Source organism: the organism of the source record quoted next, unplaced genomic scaffold, assembly GCF_019419815.1.
Source record: "Pyrus x bretschneideri cultivar Hongxiangsu unplaced genomic scaffold, Pyrus_bretschneideri_v1 Contig71, whole genome shotgun sequence".
Classification (NCBI taxonomy): Eukaryota; Viridiplantae; Streptophyta; class Magnoliopsida; order Rosales; family Rosaceae; genus Pyrus; species Pyrus x bretschneideri.
The window spans coordinates 1,547,512-1,561,587 of record NW_025999811.1 but is presented as its reverse complement, the minus strand read 5'-3'; the positions used below and the strand labels follow the sequence as shown (position 1 = coordinate 1,561,587).

Below are 14,076 nucleotides of genomic sequence, written 5' to 3'. Positions count from 1 at the left end.
AAACCCAAGATCCTGCCCTGGAAACTGAAAACCCACATTAATGGGCGGTCTGTTTCTAGAATAAAATAAATTGGCAGATAAGAATAAGGGTCCTATTAGGGTACTCCCATAAATATATCCAATTGAGACAAGGTGGAGCTTGTAACTCAAAAGATTAGAGTACATGGGTACGAGCCACGCTGTTAGGGTTCGAATACCTCATCATCGACAACCGCCCTAAAATGAAGGACCTTTTCTTTTGGGGTAGAAAAATCATGATTGAGATAGCAGATCCAAAACTATGAAATTTGGGCGTGGAAATAAAATATGATTTTTACATGTAGGGCCTATCGTGAGTTACACATGGAGATATGAGACAAGCCTAAGGACGAAGATTTGTCAAGATCTTTGCCTTGAGCCCAAGAGTACTATTAGTTGCCCAAAAGAGTCATCAGTCTCACACTACATGTGAAATGTTAAGAGAATGTTGGCAGAACAACAATCAATAAGACTAATTTATTGAAATTTATATATTCTAACACAATAATATTAACAACCAAATATGATATGTATATAATTACAAAAAAAGCAAAATTATAACAAAGTAATGAGCTTACAAATTTTGCAGATAGAGGCCTGTAGATTTTCAATGTCTTTGAACATAATTTCACTTCTATTTAGCGCTTGTAGTTTTGCAAGCGTCTACTCCACTAGGATTTAACTATCTATGAAAGTTTTAGCACTGAAACTTTGATTCTGGCGAACTTCCTTATGTTTCTCTCTCATAAAGTTTATATGAATAAAGGTTCCAAAATTGACATAACAAAATGCAAATTACCGTTTGAGATATATAGGATTCTAATGCCTTTTCAAAACAGGTGTAATTGTTTCATTCAAGTTCAAACAGATACAACTTTTTGAAATAATCTAAAGGGTTTAAAAGTAATTTAATTAATCTTCTAATTAAACATTTAACTAATTAACCTCATAATTCGAAAAATGACGCATTGGGAAATTTTGAAATTGTCGCCCGAACTTTGTTTCAGGCTCATAATACCCTATTGGAAAGAGCGCAACATTCCAGTTCAAACTCATTTATTTGCTGTGATCTATAAGGATTTTAGCCATCCAATATCATTTACTTAGTCCAAAAATGCATTTTAAGTTCTACAACAAAAAATAAACTTTCCATTTCACATCCATATATTGTCGTTGTTGTAAGTTAACTATAATGTGCACACTAAAAGTACTAACCTTGAGAAGTCATTGAATCCAAGCATAAGAATGAACCACGAACATAGCAACAAGCAAAGATCTTCCGCTCTCTCTACACGCCTTATGCACTCTTATATGGGGTAGGGTTTTGTGCTAGAATATTGTATATAAGAGTGAGGACCTAAGCCTTATACTTATAGGTGAGTATATTAGGTTTCTTGCCCATAAAGAAATCCCTAATACATATCTTTAGCACCTCCAAAATCCATGACCTAATAGGAAAGATATTCCCAATTATTATAGGTTTACTTCACCACCAATCATTATAGCGATAATCAAGAATTTCTTCCTATCTTATATTCTTAATCAATTAGGACTCCTAAATAGATGTAAACCCAATAAAAGTCTTACAGTTGTTTGTTCCAGATACTATCGAGTCTTTCCAAAGTTGAAATTTTAACTCAAACATTGTTCTTTAACACCAACTATAACATCCCACATCGCCTAGGGGAGTGGATCGTGTAAGACTTATATGTATATTCTCATCTATACCTAGCATGAGGCATTTTGGGAGCTCACTGGCTTCGGGTTCCTTAGGAACTCCGAAGTTAAGCGAGTTCACGCGAGAGCAATCCCAGGATGGATGACCTATTAGGAAGTTCTTGTGTGAGTTCTCATAAACAAAACCGTGAGGGTGTGGTCATGGTCCAAAGCGGACGATATTGTGCTACGGTGGAGTTGAGCCTGGGATGTGGTGGGGGCTCGGGCCAGGATATGACAATTTGGTATCAGAGCCAATCCCTGGCCGGAAGTGTGCCGACGAGGACATTGGGCCCCTAAGGAAGGTGGATTGTAACATCCCACATTGCCCAAGGGAGTTGATCCTGTAAGCCTTATATGTATATTCCCATCTCTACCTAGCATGAAGCCTTTTGGGAGCTCACTGGCTTCGGGTTCCATAGGAACTTCGCAGTTAAGCGAGTTCACGTGAGAGCAATCCCAGGATGGGTGACCCACTGGGAAGTTCTCGTGTGAGTTCCCAGAAACAAGACCGTGAGGGCGTGGTTGGGACCCAAAGTAGACAATATTGTGCTATGGTGGAGTTGAGCCCGGGCCGAGATGTGACACCAACAAGGAATGTGCCCTCAACCCTCATGTGTGATATATTAGTTGTCCTTCGTATATGTATAAGATGCAGAACATGGAAAATTTGGGTCAAATTCGTGAATGCAAAGCCCATAAGAGGGGTAGAAGGAGGTGAGCAACTACCTCCATTTTTGGAGAATGAATGAGAATCGAGGGAGTGATACTTGCTCCTCAAGCATCATAGCTCTATAAAAAGGGAGTTGAGATAGAGAACAAGGTACTCAATCTGAAACCATTGACTAGATAATACCAATTCACTCTGACTGATGTAAGTGTCGAAGTACTTTTTTTGCAGGTACACCACCACACCCCACCCTAACAACATTTAGAGTTGCATCTCGACGAGGGATTCGACAAGCGTGCAGCTTACAGTCAACGAACCTGTGACGATATTTCTTCATGTAAGAAATTTTGATCTTGTGGTGATAGAGTATTCAAAATAGAGCCGCGTGGTAAAAACATTTAGGAATTAAATCTTTGTGATAAAGTTTGTTAGATTCAAGTCCAAAATTGAAAGTTTCGTTAACTCTTCATTAAAAGTCTCCACATGCAGGCTATCCAAAAGTTGACTTGGTGACGAAACTTTCAATTTTGAACGTAAATCCTAACAGACTTTATCATAAGAGTCTATTTAATTTTAATTTTTTACCGTGAGGGTTATCTTATGAATACCCTATCACCGATTCACCATGAGGGATTATTTCTCCAATTAACAAGAGTTGTTTCAAATGACCTGGCAACCGATCAATCCATTGGATTAGTTGGAGGATGCAGATTTCGTACTAGGAAAAAAAGAGCTCCTCGCAGTCTGAGTTCAAAGAAAACGTCTTCAGTTGCAGGGAGTAGGGTTTTGTAAGGCAGCTATTTCTAGGGTTAGGGTTTTGCAGAATCTGTGAGAAAGAAAGAGTAGTAGAAGAAGAAGAAGAAGAAAAGAGTTCAAAATGCAGCCCTACGGAATACAATCGATGCTGAAGGAGGGCCACAAGCACCTCTCCGGTTTGGACGAGGCGGTGGTGAAGAACATCGATGCCTGCAAGCAACTCTCCACCATCACCAGAACTTCTCTCGGTCCCAATGGTATCACTTTTCTTACTCTACTGACTACAAATCACAGTTCCTTTTGGTGGATCTCTTTAGTGGATCCGATACTTGCAAGCATACTTTTTAATTTTAATTTTTGAATTATTTGTCTACTTTTTCACTAATCAGGTATGAATAAGATGGTAATCAATCACTTGGACAAGCTGTTTGTGACAAATGATGCCGCCACCATTGTCAATGAACTGGAGGTTCAGCATCCTGCTGCCAAGATTTTGGTTTTGGCAGGCAGGGCTCAGCAGGAAGAAATTGGCGACGGTGCTAATCTCACCATTTCTTTTGCTGGGGAGCTCCTTCAAAACGCAGAGGAGCTTATCAGGATGGGTCTGCACCCGAGTGAGATCATTAGTGGATACAACAAAGCCATAAAAAAGGTTTTCCAATCCCCCTTTCTGCTTTTTATCTGTTATTAGAATTCTAATGTTCTGAGTTTTGTTCGATTTTTTTTGAATATTTCAGACGCTTGAAGTCTTAGATGAACTGGTTGAGGAAGGTTCCGAGATTATGGATGTGCGCAACAAAGAACAAGTGGTTTCTAGAATGAGAGCTGCTGTTGCCAGCAAGCAATTCGGCCAAGAAGATATCTTGTCCTCACTTGTTGCCGATGTAATTATTACTTGTTTCCCCTTTGTATTATCGGTTAATTTCTACGTCAGCTACTCAGCTATTTTGAAGCCAAGGAAAGAAGTATAGCGTGTCACTGTTTGTTAGCAAGTTCTAATGGTAAACATTTTTATTGTACGATATAGGCATGTATACAAGTATGCCCCAAGAACCCAGTAAACTTCAATGTGGATAATGTACGTGTTGCAAAGATTGCGGGAGGGGGTTTGCATAATTGTACAGTAGTTCGAGGTATGGTGTTGAAAACTGATGCTGTGGGGAGTATAAAGCGAATGGAGAAGGCCAAGGTTAGCAATCTTTTACACATCTGCTTTTGAACTTTTCCATAAGATAGACATGATATACCCTTATATGATGAGTTTCATTTCTCTTGGTCTATTAAAAACTTTGTCAGATTTACTCGTCTTTTTAGCACCATTTTGGGAGTTTTCACTATCTGTTAACTCTGGATTTTGATATAAAGGCACAAATTACTGGTATTGTGAGGACACTATACTGAGGATCTCATATCAAATTTGGAACGACTTGTAAATGATGGACAAAACATCATTGAAACTTTCAGCATGAAATATTGGGTATAGGGAAGAAGAAACTCAATGATATAAGAAAATGAGCATGATTTTCATACCTTTTTGTTACCATAAATGTCCTTGAAGGTAGTTTATGTTGGCCAAAGTCAGGTTGCCTAATGGAATTGCTGTTTGCTTGTGATAGTCAGTATGGTTGAAGATACTTTTGAAAAATCTATGGAAATTGTAGGTTTGTTGAGTGATTATGATGTAAAATTGATGATTCAACGCAAATACCAGTTAGAATAAGTAGGTGTTGGTCTGGTGTGAACTTACACACTGCCTTCTTCCCTATTTTTCATACTTCAAACTTTTGGAGTCAGGAAAAATGTTGGCCTGGTTTGTTGGGAACCAGAGAAAATGGTGTTCTTTTTATTTTATTAATTGTGGTGATTATGGCTTCTGATTTCATGTTATTACCTTGATAACACTAATTTTTGGCATATTGCATTCAATAATATGCTATGCTCAAGATTTGCAGCAGCCTTCTTGTTATAACATGTTCTTCTTCATATATTGAAGTTCAGAAAATGCACCACATTGTTGACTATTTGGAATTTAATTTTCTATCTTCAAGTATATCTGCTAACAGTGTGCGATTTGAATAATATTATTAACTTTATCGTGCTTTGGTGCCGTTTAACTTTTGAATCTTCTTCTATTTTAGTTTATAATACTTTAAGCTTGATCATGCCTGTTCTCCATATTGTGATCGCTATCTCTTATTATAAAAACCCTTTACCTTTACGCGGTCTAAATATATGCTTGAAAGGTTCAAGTTTCTGAGCTTGTATATTCTGTTAAACCTTTTCAGGTTGCTGTGTTTGCGGGTGGAGTTGATACCTCTGCAACTGAGACCAAAGGAACTGTTCTAATTCATACTGCTGACCAGGTATGTTTGTGTGTGTTTGTTGTTCTGGAGGAATGGGAGATTGTTTGTAATTCTATGTAGCAAAAGTTCGAATTTTCTTTTTATGTTGCAACCAAAAAACTTAGTTTATATGTGCAATTGATCCCGTAAAGGTCATATTTGGTGGCAGTTTCTTGAAGACTTAGTTTATATGTGCAACTAGTTAAGTTCTTCTTCATATGCATATGGTTTATAAGGTTTAATTTATTTTTATTGTACTTGTACATGATTGGAACACTCTGTACTCTTCTTGAAGTGGTCATTGTTATTTCTTTTTAATCTCCCCTAGTTTGTCTTTTGGTTAGAGGGCTGTACATGAAGAAGTGATGATTTCTTCTAATGTGTTTTACCAGTTTCTGCGATTTCACTTTACTACTATATCTAAGTCTGTTTTACTTTCATTTTGGAAAAGTTTCACAAAATATAGTTTCTATTCCTTTGTACATCTTAACAGAATGTATTGGACCTCTTGGTGTTTTAATATGCTTGCCTTTAGGTCCATAGTACTTGAGCTGGTGTCAGTTTATTGCAGCTAATTGTTTTTTGGTATTTCTTATCTTAAAATGTTTTGATCTATTTTCTCCTGGGTATTAACAATATATCTGATGTCTGTTTCTGTAGTTGGTATTTTAAAGTTGTGTGCCTTTTATCATCCATTGTTTGAAAGTTAGGTTTAAGGTGGTTGATATCTCATTAACTATGATTTTCTTGGTCATTGTGTAGCTTGAAAATTATGCAAAAACTGAAGAAGCTAAAATTGAGGAGCTCATTAAAGCAGTTGCGGATTCAGGTGCCAAGGTAATTGTGAGTGGAGCAGCAGTTGGAGAGATGGCACTACATTTCTGTGAGCGGTACAAGTAAGTATCAACATCTTGTCAATTTTTTTTTTTTATCCTTTCCAACCGTTGTAGCATAAACTGACACTAGTGACCTTAGAATCAGATAAACCCTTCAATACCCATCATAAGGTATTCAAATCTCTTAAGAGATCTTTGAGCTCTTTTTCTGTTTTAACTTGTTATTTCTTGATTCCAGGCTCATGGTGCTGAAAATCAATTCAAAATTTGAATTGAGACGATTTTGCCGTACAACTGGTGCTGTTGCCATGGTAATCTCACAAGAATCTGATTTGTGAGAACCTTATTGAATGTTTCTTAATTATGAGAATCTTACAAAAATACACCTTGTATTTTTGCAACAGTTGAAGCTTAGCCAACCTAACCCAGATGATCTGGGATATGCTGACTCTGTCGCGGTTGAGGAAATTGCCGGTGTTAGGGTATGCTGAAAAGATGTTTCCTCAGACCTAGTACTGTATCGAAATTATCTTGTTCTAGGCTATTTTCCTTTTCATCTTCCTGATACATCTAACGATCTTTTATGTAGGTCACTGTTGTGAAGAATGAAGAAGGTGGGAACTCAGTAGCTACTGTGGTTCTACGGGCAAGTACTGATAGTATATTAGATGACCTTGAAAGGGCAGTTGATGATGGAGTGAACACATACAAGGTAATTAATGTGGAGCATTAAGAGTTTTCTGTGTTGTTTGGCTGGCTTGTTTTACCTCTGCAATCACTGGAGGCATATTGTTCTCTGGAACTCTTGTCCAAACCATTGAAAGTAATTTCTTGCTTTCCTAATGCATTTCATTGTCAGGCTATGTGCAAGGATAGCCGCATTGTTCCTGGAGCTGCTGCTACTGAAATTGAGTTAGCTAGAAGAGTGAAGGAATTCTCTTTTAAAGAAACGGGGTAAATTGTCTCTGTTTTTGAATTATTTTAGTTCAACTGAATTACATAATACACATGGAGATTTCTGCTAGTCAGACAAAAATAACCAACAATAAGTAATGATTTAATCCTCAAATGAGATGGAATTAGCTATTAAGATTCTGTTTAGAAGGAAAGTCATACCATATAAGATATTCTGTTGAAATTGTGTCATGAGGTACATTCTAAGTACATAAGATGTATTCAGTGGTATCGGAATAAACATTGTAGAACTTCAGTGATACCTTAATGAAGCGTCAGGGGTATTACAACCTAACTAGATAGGAACACCAGTTGCAGTTTTAAATGATCCAACCAAATTAACATGTAAAGGAAATATGACTAGCAGCAAAAGCAAAACAAAAGAAAAAGAACAGATATGTCATGGGTGTTCTGGTCCAAAAATGGTATGGTTTAGAAATCATGAATTTTGATATGATTCGTTTAGATTTTTTAGGTTGATCTGCAATATTGGATTTGTAATTTGCTTGTAACGTTGTCCCTGACAGCATAAAATAGAATCTGGGCATGATAGAATTAAGTAACACACTAAAGAAACACTGGTTTTGCAGATTGGATCAGTATGCTATAGCAAAATTTGCCGAAAGTTTTGAGATGGTGCCTAAAACTCTGGCTGAGAATGCTGGAAAGAATGCAATGGAGATCATATCTTCTCTCTATGCTGAACATGCATCAGGAAATACGAAAGTGGGCATTGACTTAGAGGAAGGCCGTTGCAAAGATGTGTCGACTATTAATGTTTGGGACCTCCACATAACTAAGTAAGCTTTCTTTGTCATCTTTCAAGTCAAGTTTTTTTGTGAACCGATTTCATTGTGTATTGTTACAACTTAAACCCGTGATGCTTGATGTGATATTGTTCATGAAGATTTAAGTTTTGTGCATTAAATTTTGGGTCTATAATTTGTTTGTAGAGGACACTTTGAATTTCCATGCCCATTTTGGTGGTTTTGAAATTGAATAGCCAATGAGTTCCTTCTGCGTCTGTAGTTGTTCATTTGTTAGATTCATTTGTTGGCCAATTGCTCCTTACATATAAGCCAAGCATGGTTCATCTCTCCAATTCATACACAAAGGAATTTTTGTAATTGTAGATCTTTTATTTGATTCATTGAAATCAAAATTATTTATTGAACCACTAGATTTTTCGGTAAACTCTTGCCAATGTTATTTTTCTTTATATGTGATATTAGGTGTCCATATTTCGTCCTGGGATTTTTTTCTTTCCTTTTTGGCCTGACCTTTCTTGCAATGTTTGTTACAGGTTCTTTGCTCTCAAGTATGCTGCGGATGCTGCCTGCACCGTCCTAAGGGTAGATCAAGTAAGTTTTTAGTAACTATTGGTCAATGCTTTTTTTGCTCACTAAGTGCATCGTTACCAATATATCTTTTCACAAGGATGCCCACCTTATCACAACTATTGCATATAAATTGACGGCTGCTTTCAAATATTTCGCTCAGTATGATTACCTTAATAAATATAAATAAATTGTAGTAAGATAAAAAAAAAAACGGCAGCTGATTTTTTTTTTGACAATGTCTTGACCGTGTTGCAGATTATAATGGCAAAACCAGCAGGTGGCCCAAGTAGGAGAGATCAGCCTGCAGGGATGGATGAGGATTAACTTGTTTTTCGTCACAGATCTTGTTTTGTGCCACAACTAACCATCTCGCTTGTATTTTAGGATACGAGGACAGTTGAAAAGCGTGTTTGGTTTCTCGGGTTTTTGTTCTAGCTGGTCCTCGAGTTTTTGTGGTCTTGGCTGGTCCTTGAGGTTTTGTTGAAAGCTTTTGTTTTCGTATGTGCCCTTGCTAGACACTAATGGATTGGAATTATATAAATTTTCCTTCAATGATTGCATATTATGTTTCTTCAATTCGTTCTTTCCTTCAGCTTTTGTTCAATGATACTTCCCCGGAGCTGTTTTCGTCTTTGTATTTGCTTGCCATTTTCTCTTTAGGTGTTCAGATGTTTATGTGGTCCTCTTTGTTTCTCAAAGTTGCTGTAATTCTGGTGTCGGATTCTCCGATTGTCCTTTTTATTATTCTTGTGAGAAAGTTTTCGCGGCCAAAAACTACACCCGAGGTCGAGTGTTTGAATCTCTCTTTCCCAATATCGTCTGTTTTGGTGGCGAAAAGAAAAACTTGGTTAAAAGAGGATTAGAACCCGAGATTTACCATTCACCCACTCCCCTATGCTTGAGCAGTTGAGCTTAATCCGAAATTTACTTGAGCAAGTTTTTTGCTCACCCTGCTGGTACGGTGGTGTTTTGATCTATGAACCCAAAGTCATATGAAGTGAGATTAGCAAATTGTATTATATTATTGGATTGACGTGTCATTATGAGTGTATCCGGTTCATCTAAGTTTCCTACTTTAAAGGGAGAATCTAAAAGAGTTATTGGGCCTTTTTTAGTGTGACTTTACATCAAAAGAGGGTGCAAAACTGCTCTTTTTTTTCCTTTTTTTTTTTTTTTTTGTTTTTTTTTTAATGCAAATAGCATTAAAATGAGAAAGGTAAAAGGCCTTGAAATGGGCAGTGTTAGTATCTTGTTTGCCGGAAAGCTATTTAATAGTAAAATATTATCTTAGCTGAAAGATGTTAATTTTTTACATTTTATATCTTTAAGACCATCTCCAATCCTTAGCGTAAAACTTAAAATTTTTAGCACATAAAATTTAGATTTTAACCTAAAAACAGTTTTTTTGCTCTAACCCTTCCGGCTTAGAATTTTATCCTCAGATTATTAAAGAATGAATTTAGGCTAATTTTTTTTTTTAAAAATAACTTTAAAAAAAATGTAGACTATCATAAATTAATTTTATGAACATTTTAATCCAAAATAGTTAAATTCCGATAAATATTGAAAAATCACTAATCGATACATGAAACTCATGAAACACTATGGAAGAATATGAAAATCATGTATATGAAACACACAAGACACACAAAGCACATATGAAGCATATACAAAACACATGATAGAGATGTATAACACACCAAACATGGGAATATCTAACCACAAACCTTCAATCATCCTCTATATAAGCATGTGTTGAATATCTAACCATCACACAACGTATTCACCAATCTCCCAACTTTCAAAGTATTTTTGTTTCCTCAAAATCATTATTATCTCATCAATGAGTGATAGAAGAAGGTGTAGCTTGACAATGCAGATGGCACAATACCAAGCAAGCCTTGCAACTGCGGATGCAAAAATGAACAACGAAGAAGCCGAATTTGCAAACTAGCTTATGCAATATGCGCATCATGCCAAATCTAGCTATCGTGGTTCTGTCACGGGACGTTCATTTGTGAGTTCCGCTAGTAAATGAGAAATATAAATGTGATTTTTATGTCTCAAATTTGTATTTGTCGGTGAAAATACTCTAATATAATTATACTAAATTAAAATATAGGGAATAGTTATTGGCACTTTAAAAATTTTGTTTTGCATTCCAAACTTTTTATAATTAGAAATAAAAATACACTTGTACACTTTTGAGGAGTGTAAAATCAAATTTTAGGAGTGTTAATAATAGTTCCCAAAATATATAGACATGTATAAATCAGTACTCTTTTTTTAAAGAAAAATCGGTACTTATTTGTAAGATAAAAAAATGGTCCTTAAGACCATCTCCAACCTTTGAGCTAAAAGCCAAATTTTTTAGCTCGCAAAATTTAGTTTTTAGCCTAAAAACAGCTTTTCTGCTCCAACCCTTCTGGCCTAAAATTTTAGTCCGGGATTATTAAAGAATGAACTTAGGCTAATTTTTTTTCTTCTTAAATTAACTTAAAAAAAAATTATGTAGATTATCGTAAATTAATTTTATGAACATTTTAATCTAAAAATATTTAAATTCCGAAAAATATTGAAAAATCACTAAATCTTTTCACAAAGCAAGCCTTCAACTTTCCCCAATTTTCAACTTTCACCAATCTTTTAACTTTCATCAATCATCATCTACATAAACACAGGTTGACTATCAGTTGATCACACAATTTTTTTCAACCTTCAATCATCCTTTATATTCACCAATCTTTCAACTTTCAAAGTGTTTTTGTTTCCTAAAAATCCTCAATATCTCATCAATAGGTGATAGAAGAAGGCGTAGCAGGGCAATGCAGATGACACAAGACCAAACAAGCCTTGACATTGAGGATGCATAAATGATCAACGCAGAAGCTGAACTTGCAAACTTGCTTATGCAATATGAGCACCATGCCGAATCTAGTTATCATGTTCTGTCATGGGGCGTTCATTTGTGCCAACTGGACTATCTTCGCTAACAGAAACTCATGCCAAGCATAAAACAACATCTTCCTCACAGGTTAAATTTCCACCTGTAATATGCTCTCTTGCCATGTTAAACAATTTCGAAATGGTAGAAAGAAAGGAAGAATTGTGGGAGAAAATTGAGTTTTGTGTGGATGTTTGAACAAATACATAGGTATGTACAGAGTTTTTGGGTGAATTTTGAGTTAAATATATATTTTTAATTATTTTAGCCGTTGGATTTAAATTTGGGCCGTTAGATTTTTTTTTTTTTTTTTTTCTATTAGATTTGATTATATTCAATCTCAGCTGTTGGATTCAATGCATTTTAAAATAACATTTAAAAAAAAAACATAATTTGAATCTGAACCGTTGGATCAACCGGTCCAAAAATGCCAGCCGTAGGATGCAGAAAAAAGCCTTTAGGCTCTGGTTTGTGGCCGACAGCTGCCCTGATAGGGCCCTCCCTATCGGGCAAACGGCCCGCATGAGGCGAGTGGAAGAGTGAACGAGCCGAGACTGGGCTAATTTTGGGTGAGTCCACGAGTTTGTGGGCTAAATCTTGGGGTTATTCGGCCTTGATTTGGCATTCAGCTTTTAGCCTAAAGATTGGGCTTGGGTTGGGTTTTTGGCGGTGGCCCCCGCGCGGGTTGTTTTGTTGGAGAGAGAGAGAAGCGCCCGCCGCGGCCGGGGGGGGGGGGGGGGGGGGGTGGGGGGGGGTTGGATTGTGAATAAGTGGGTAATTTGGTCTAAATGCGAAAGCAGGAGATCTCCCTGAAAACCCTCAAAATTCCAACTTAAAGTCTCAAGCTCTTCTCCTCGCCTTCCCTTCCCCCTGAACCAACCATCAATGTCCGACCGAAGCTCCGCCGCTGGCGATGGCGATCCTAAGGACGACTCCATCGCCAAGACTGCCGGCTTAGTGGTGTTCTCCGGCATCGCTATGAGCATTCTCAAAGCTCTAAACCCTTTTAACAAAAGCGGAAATGAAGAAACTCCTCCACTCTCCGAGTCAACTCAGGCCATTCAGCCTCCTTCGCAGCCGCCCATCCCTTCCCAGCAACAGCAACCCATCACTGTCAAGGAACCACACCCTCCACCTCCGGTACCTGCAAGTTTTGATTAGACGATTTGGGGTCGCCCATTTCCTTGTTTGTTTCGACTTGTTTGTGAATTTTTGAATTTTTATTGTTATTTGAGTGATCAAATCATGTGTACATTTTAGAAAGAGAAAAAAACCCTTTACTTATATTCTGATTTAGTTTTGGAGAAAATTTTCAGTGTATTTTATCGTTTTATCGGGCTGTGTTCAGCACACTGAAAAATCGACATTGATTTGATTTGTGGATGTTATTGCAGAAATCCATTACCAGCAAGGACCAAAATGTACAGGAGACGCCGAAGTCATCGCATAGAACGATAGAGATCGAGAAAGGAGACACTCTTTGGGGACTCTCCAGAGAACATGGGGTAAGCTTTTCAACTATTTTAACTGTCTTTGTATTGCACATGTGTTTACTTTTTTCTTGGAGAATTGGCATCCATGAAGTAGTTCTTTGGGCGTCGAATTGCGGCCTGCTAAGTTTATGATTTTAAACCATATCCATATGCTTTGGGAGATATATGTTGAAGAGATGTTGAAAACACCTTTAACTTGCACATTGTGAATCTGTTTTTCGAACAATAATCATACAAACAAGACGCAACCCCTGGAAAAAGAAAACAGCTGTGAAATTTTCGACCCACTTTGAAAGTAAAGTTCCTGCTCTTTTGTCTTGAATGTTTGGGAAATTCTAGGCCATGTTTTGAAAACCTTGAAATTTGTCACTTGCAAAGAAGTGGCTCGTTTGTGATTAAACATACTTGATCCAACTAACCGACTCAAGGGATTTGAATGTTACTTGGTTACTAGAGCAACATATAACATTTGATCAACGGATTGAATGTTGGTTACTAGAGCAACATATAACACTTGAGTGCTTCCACTCGAGAAACGATTGAAGGTTAAGACAATCTGCATATCTCGTTGCTCGTTGCACAAGGTCTACTTCAATTGAATCGCAGCAGTATGACTTGTTATATTTATTTTGGTAATCTTGGTTTGCTTTTCAATTGATGTATACATTATCTTTTCGTGCACGTCTCATATTAGGTATCCATTGATGCGATCAAAGAGGCGAACGGTCTTACCGGAGATACGATCTATGCTGGCAAGAAGCTTATCATTCCATGAACACATATGCTCCCTGTCGTCCTATAAACGAGTTTGGAGAAATGTTAGGCAATCAAATGCAGGTCGCTTTTGCGTCCCTTACATCCTTTGTAGTTTCAAGAAATGTTGGCAATCAAATGCAGTCGCTGTTGTCTGCTTTACATCCTTTGTTCCGTTTGTTTCATTACCTGAAGTTGAGAAGTAAATTTGTACTTGACTCTTTTAAATCGAACATATTTTCAAGCGGATCAAT

The 14,076-nt window shown here is 37.0% G+C and overlaps 2 protein-coding genes across 2 annotated transcripts; both read left to right on the top strand.

Moving 5' to 3' along the window:
• The first annotated feature begins 3,135 nt into the window (after positions 1-3,135).
• LOC103967406 (T-complex protein 1 subunit theta-like) lies at positions 3,136-9,208 on the top strand. The gene is made up of 13 exons (XM_048574397.1): positions 3,136-3,417; positions 3,550-3,812; positions 3,898-4,044; positions 4,188-4,349; positions 5,446-5,523; positions 6,265-6,398; positions 6,577-6,649; positions 6,743-6,820; positions 6,928-7,050; positions 7,198-7,292; positions 7,883-8,092; positions 8,596-8,653; positions 8,888-9,208. The coding sequence occupies exons 1-13, from the start codon at positions 3,282-3,284 to the stop codon at positions 8,954-8,956; spliced, it is 1,626 nt and encodes a 541-aa protein (XP_048430354.1). The 5' UTR covers positions 3,136-3,281; the 3' UTR covers positions 8,957-9,208.
• Positions 9,209-12,365: 3,157 nt separating this feature from the next.
• LOC103967407 (probable endopeptidase p60) lies at positions 12,366-14,075 on the top strand. The gene is made up of 3 exons (XM_009380663.3): positions 12,366-12,716; positions 12,971-13,081; positions 13,764-14,075. Exons 1-3 carry the CDS (start codon positions 12,462-12,464, stop codon positions 13,842-13,844), a joined length of 447 nt encoding a protein of 148 aa, XP_009378938.2. The 5' UTR covers positions 12,366-12,461; the 3' UTR covers positions 13,845-14,075.
• Position 14,076: the final 1 nt, after the last annotated feature.